The following is a 6195-nucleotide window of genomic DNA, read 5'->3' as shown; positions in this document are numbered from 1 at the left end:
TGCAGCTCCACCTCCGGGGCACCAGGGCCGGGCTTACTCGGAGACACATTCACCTGCACGGTCCCAACACAGTCCCAACGCTCAGGCTACGCCCTCTAGGAGGCCTCCACATCCGACAGGAGGCGCCGGGAGAGACCCCAGGGCCGGGCGGGGGCGCAGCTGCCCCCCACGCACACCCGCTACCTACGCGCCCTGCGGCTCGCGGCGGCAGGGACACGCTCCTGCAGGCTGGCGCGGTCTCCGGAGCGTGCCAGGGCCTTGTCAGCGAGACACCAACGGACACGTGCGCCTAGGGAACAGGCGACCCGACTGCTAGAAGCGACTCGGGACTCCCAGCAGGCCCTACGCTCGGACAGTGTTACACAGTGAGGTTCAAGTCTTTTAACAAAAGCCCTTCACAAGGTGACACCACATCAGTTTGAATACAGTTACAGGCCTTGAGCAACACAGTTCATACCCGACATAACTTCTGAGTCACGCTTTTGTAAAGTGGGAGTCAGATCACTAGACGCTCGTTCACAGAGGGTACGGTTGACAAATGATGCAACGCCTGTGCCCCGGGGGTTTAATAAGCTTAAAACCAAAAGACTAATCTCAAACAGGTCTTCCAAGTTGACATCACAGTGAAGTATCAGGGTGGAATGAAAATAATTCGTTAGTCATTCATCACCTGAAGTGCTACAATGCAAACAAAAGTTATTGGACATGTGTTACAGCGACCGTTCCTGGCTGCCCCGAGCCCAGGTCTGAGTCGGGAGAACACAGCCTGGCCCTGTCCTCAGAACATCTGACCAGGCGGCCCCCAGAGCCCCAGCAGCCCCCGGAGGTGCCCCAGCAGGTCGTGGGGCTGCTGCTCCACATTCAAGGCCGGCCCTCGTCACAGGTGAAAACGAGTCTCTACAACGTCCTGAGAACCCAGCGTGGTCCCAGCTGTGTCCCCAGCCGCTGCCACCCGAAGAGTGGGCTGGGGAGGGCCGCTGGGGAGGCCCCGCTGGCGGCTGTCAGCAGAGGCTGAGCCACCGAGCCCTCCCCACTGTTGCCCCCCACCCACTTCAGTCATTTCTGCAAGGTTCAAGATGCCCTGAATAAGCAGTTAGCACACGCTTCCAAACACGCACTAAAGAATAATGTGCAAAGACCCCACTCCTACACCAAGGCCAGAGAGCACCGTACACTGGGACCTAACACGGTTAGCTGCCTGCAGGAGACCGTCAACCTCTCGTCACTGGCAAGTCAACCAGTAGTAACTTCTACTATTCTAGGTAAAACAGCAAAAACAGTACTTAAGAGGATGAAAATCAACTTTACTGACCAAAAACCTAAAATATACAGGAGTCAACACACTTCTTGGGAAAAACACTGAAAACCAATCACAAGTTTGACAGCACTTTGAGAAGCCTTTTGTAATAAGACAGTAGTACTTCAACTCTTTTAGCAAAAAACCTGTCATTTAGGTTCATAATCTAATAGATAAACTGGGTCCTCAGAAATTACTTCTGTTCACAGATTTTTAAAAGCTGAGGTGATAAAACTATTGATTTTAAAAGCATAGACGCTAGTTTCACACTGAGTCAAGGCAGCTCTCATCCAGTCTCACACACACGAACCCCTGACCGGAACAAACTCAACAGTGAACTGATAGGTAAAGCAGACAGACACGTCTCAGAAGCTGGGAAGTTAGAAGCCGAACGGAAAGGAAATCAAGTCAATCCAGTCAACTCACGAAACCACAGTGATCGTGTCCGCCGCCCCCTCTCCTCCGGTAAATGGCTGCTCTCTTGCCCAGCTGGGCCACACTCCCCTGCCCGAGCCCTCCAGAAGTGCCCGGCAAGCTGGCACTGCCCGACCAACGGAGGACACGCCACACTTAAAGCGCTCACACTGCTACTGAAAGGGACAAAACCCCAGCGCTCCGTCTGCCACAGCGGGGCCAACGTCCGCTCACAGCCATCTTTGGGGAGAGAACCCTAATTTTAAGCTCATACATGGGCACCTTGTATGTTTCTGGATCTAGATACTAACCAACAGCCTGAGTTTTCTTCTTTACACCATCTCTGAGACTCGCTGGGCGTGAGAGCTGCCCCGGTCTGGCCAGGCTCACACGCTCCCGGTCCTGCGCCGAGGCGAGCAGCTGAGCCCAGAGACCCAGGGGTGGCAGGCCTCCCCCTCCTCTGCCCTTCCTCCGCTGTGTCCAGCTGCTCCCATCCAAGACCTGGCCACCAGACCTTTTCAACTGGCCACCCTTGACCCCCATCCTGGACCTGAAGCACTCCGCCCGGAACATTCCTATGGTTCTGCATGGACTTCCATGAAGACCACAGCGCTGGGCCTCCCAGAGACCACTTGGGGGGCAGTCTAACCCCCAAGTCTGTGGGGTGGGGTGGGGGTGGGGCGGACACGCCGAGCGAGAGACAGCCTCTGCTGGGCGTTTGCTCTCAGCTGGGAGGCGCAGCGACGCGAGGTGCTGGAGAGTGGTGAGACGCAACCTCCCCTGACCCTCACGAGGACGCCTCACGGAAAGGCAGAGAGGAGAGGCAGCCTGCAGATGCCAGGGCCGCTGCACTACAGTCTCAGGGCCCCTGCGTTTCTGGAATCGCCACCACCTCAACTTCTGGACATCCAGACACACATCCACATCTGGCCTCCTACTCTGCCAACACAGGTGTGGTGAGTGGAAGGGGTGGTCATGGCAGGGTGCGCAGTGTAACCAGAGTCACCTCAGCAACAGGCAGAAACAAACAGCAGAACTGACTTCCGGAGTGAGGACCGCCCACGTCACACAGCACGCCGTCCACCTGCACTCCCGCACACACTACTGCTCGTCTCTAAGCCCTCTCCAACCTGGGGCCCCTTCCACTCAGCTCCTCCAGAAGCCAGAACGCCCTCTGGGGAGCTCGGCTCCCCCAGCACCCCAAAGCGAGACGCTACTGTGTCCGGAGCAGAACAATGCAGACACAGCTGCCCGTCCCCCTGGCCACCATCCCGACGTCCCAGCCGCTCTGCCCAGCCGAGGCTCTCCGTGTGGCCTCACGCCTGCTCCGTGCACCCTCCCCACTCCGCTGATGCAGACTCCGTGCTGCTCGTGGGGCACACCGAGTCCTCCCCATCAGAGGAAGGCTCGTCTGTGGCCAACTGTGGTGGCAGCTGGCGGGCTGGCTACAACTCAAACTTCCTCAAGCTATCATCTCACATGAGCCTCTTAACTCTGGTCACAGGCCTTCCAGGGGGGAGTTTTACTCTGGGTAGAGGCTTTTTGGACTAGGTCATTTTTACCCTGCTGTTTTTTGACATTTTACAATTTAGTGATTAGTTCTGGGGAATCCTCCACCGTTCCTTTAGGAGCCACGTGACCGCGACCATCCTGGAGGCCCACGTCCCGCTATGTCTGAGCAGGGTCACCGGCCAGCCGCAGGCCTCGCCGGAAGCGGGGCCATGCCTAGCACGTGCCGCCTCTGGGTCTACTTCAGCCCCATCAGCATCGTGCAGTCCCAAGGACCACTTTGCATGCCAAAGCAAAATGTATACTTTTGGATAAAAATGGAATGATGATGATTTTATTATTTTTATTGTTATAACCATTATTGTCACAATAGCGAACCACTAAGTCCTTGCAAGGCGCCAGGCACCCCGAGTGCTTTACATGCGGTGCATCACTTAACGGTTTAGAATACAAGCGTCAGTGAGAAACTCTCGTTAAATGTAAGACACATCTGAAGCGTCTACTCAGCTTGAGTCGAGTGCTACGCACCTGGTAGCATGAAGAGCCCCCCGCCTCTGTGAGCTGATGGGCACGGAGGCCTCTCCCCACCATGCAGACACATGGGCCCCTGGGGCACACCAGGTGGCCACCCAAGACTGAGACATTTAATGTGATGGCTCGTGTTCTACAAAAGCAACCGAGGGAGAGGTGGGTGTGAGTAACCTGGTGACGGGACTCCTAGAGAACAGTTACTGAATCAGGAGATTAAATGGTTCACAGCGATATTGCAAACGACAGTTTTTCCTATAAATTTACTACAGCTAGTGTCATAGTAAAACCGTTTAGTAAAAAAAGACAGAATCAAAAGTCTTCCTGCCTTTTATGTTGGAGGTTAGTCTGCTATCTACAGGGCTGGACATATCCCATTAGCAATGACCACAGTCGACCAGGACTCTTTCAAGTGTGCTGCTTGTTCTTTGTTTTTGAAGGTACAGATGCTGACATTTTTTTCAATAAAAACTCAGAAAGTTATGAACTAGAGGAGAAAAAATGACCTCTAACAGAGTGAACCCCTTCAGTGTCCTGTCCTTGTCTCAGGCCCAGGACAGCCCCTGACCAAGGGCACCCTTTCGACCACTGGATATGAACGTGTTTCTGTTATGAGATGAATGTGACTGGTTAAATGGCCTTGATTAGGTATCTTACCTTGGTCTTAAAATTTATGTTTTCTTCATTGTATGTGTTATTAATACCAGTAAAAACAGATTATCACACATCTTCCGTAACTGCCTGTGAAAGGAGTACCACTGAGTGTGCATGACGACACGCCGCCTGCAGCAGACATCTCGGAAAATTACGTCATGTTAAGTGCAGCACAGAGCAGCCGAGTTCAAATCCAGCTTGGCTGATGTGGCTCCCACAAAAGCTGTTACCATGAAGGTGAAAAAAATAAGAATTTGCTCTACTAAAGGAATAAGAAACGAAATTACAAAACACTCATATCCCATTAACTCTTCCCAGGCCTCTGCCATGCAAGCGCGTGACTCCCATCTGTCCTCCTCGAAGACCCAGCGCTGCCATGGAAGGACCGCTCTGCCGTGAGCCTGACTGGCCACACAGTCCTGTTTGAGAGGTGTTTAGACCGCAGCACGACCCATAACACCTGCAGACACCAACCCTGTGAGAGCGCCTTATTCTAACAATGGCAGTGAAAGGAGAAACTACAAACATGCAAAGGGCACGTGACCCACCCCGAACGGGGCCAGGCGAGCCCTGCCAACAGCAGCCCAGCAGTCACCCAGGGCCCACTGGAACCGGAGCTGGTTGTTTAGAGGGTTTCTTCACATACTACACTGCCTCTCGTGCTTAAAAAAGGCACTTTGCCTGGCAGACACTGTGACTGCACACTGGAGTTCAGTAGTGTTAACACAGACACAGACAAGCCTTCTAGCTCACCTAAAGTGAATTTTAATAAATGATACAATTCTGTAAAAATGAATTCTAATGTGAGATTTATATATGCTGCACAGAAGTGGCTGACAGAGAAAGCCTGGTAATCTAAACGTTTTTATGTGAGAGAGAGAGCGCACACTATGGAATCTGTGTATCACCTTCGAAGTGCAGAACAGTGTCTGCGTGTATCATCTCAATGTATTTAATACATGATATATAGGTATTCAATAACCTATTTACTTCTGAAGTTCCAAAGAATTAAAAATCAATTAAGTCTATTGACTGTAAAATGCTCCGTCAGTCTTCCCAAGCTCAGACCAGATGTCTCAGCCAAGGAGACGAGGATCGCCCTGGTCCGAAGCAACCCGGGGCCCCTGATGGACGTCCTCCCCTCCGCCCACCAGCCTGGGGCGCTGCTCCAGGTCCGCACCTCTGACCCACACGCCTCATGACAAGGAACAGGACACAAGACCTCGGTGGCCTCGTGAGTTTCTGTTGATGGTATGTCTCAACAGGAGAACTAAAAAAACTCTACCAAATAAGTGAGCCAAAGTATGAAACCAGAAAAATTCATTAAAAAGTTCTTTAACAAAACAGCTAACTGAAGAGACACTGTCTACAGAACTGAAGCTTGTAGTGTTCCTCTTCTTTAGAACTGCAGATCACCTTTCACTTAACGTTAGGATGCTTGGACAAGAAAAACAGGAAAAAGCTTTGTACGGAGCCTGCCTTTTCACTTGTCAGTCAGCTCCAGGGGCCCCAAGGCAGGCTACTGCCGTGTCTGGAGAAAGACTGCGTCACCTGCGCTGGCTCAACGACAGGGAGCCCACACAGGCCTGCGGGCACCGTCCCAGCCCTGCACTCCCCCGGCTGCCCACCAGCCTGAATGCATGCAGAGCCCTCGCCCCAGAAGGCCTGCCCGCCTCTAATGGGCACAGGCACCAGAGCGTCCCCACCACAGCCCGCACTGGAGGCCACGTCAGCAGTGCCCCCTGCTGACCCGCCTGCTGCCTCAGAGCCCTGTGCCAAACAGCCACAGTGAG

The 6195-nt window shown here is 53.3% G+C and overlaps 1 protein-coding gene across 1 annotated transcript in view; it reads right to left on the bottom strand.

Moving 5' to 3' along the window:
* Positions 1-38: 38 nt before the first annotated feature.
* LOC104996315 (histone-lysine N-methyltransferase NSD2-like) overlaps positions 39-6195 on the bottom strand; it is a 60853-nt gene continuing 54696 nt past the window's right edge. Inside the window, exon 10 of the mRNA XM_010850568.1 lies at positions 39-4625. Coding sequence (XP_010848870.1) covers positions 4590-4625 — 36 coding nt within the window. The 3' untranslated portion in view covers positions 39-4589. The remainder of the gene's footprint in view (positions 4626-6195) is intronic.

This window comes from Bison bison, unplaced genomic scaffold, assembly GCF_000754665.1.
Source record: "Bison bison bison isolate TAMUID 2011002044 unplaced genomic scaffold, Bison_UMD1.0 scf7180017851375, whole genome shotgun sequence".
NCBI classification, from domain to species: Eukaryota; Metazoa; Chordata; class Mammalia; order Artiodactyla; family Bovidae; genus Bison; species Bison bison.
The sequence above is the reverse complement of the archived record's forward strand: the minus strand, read 5'-3'. Positions and strand labels throughout refer to the sequence as shown.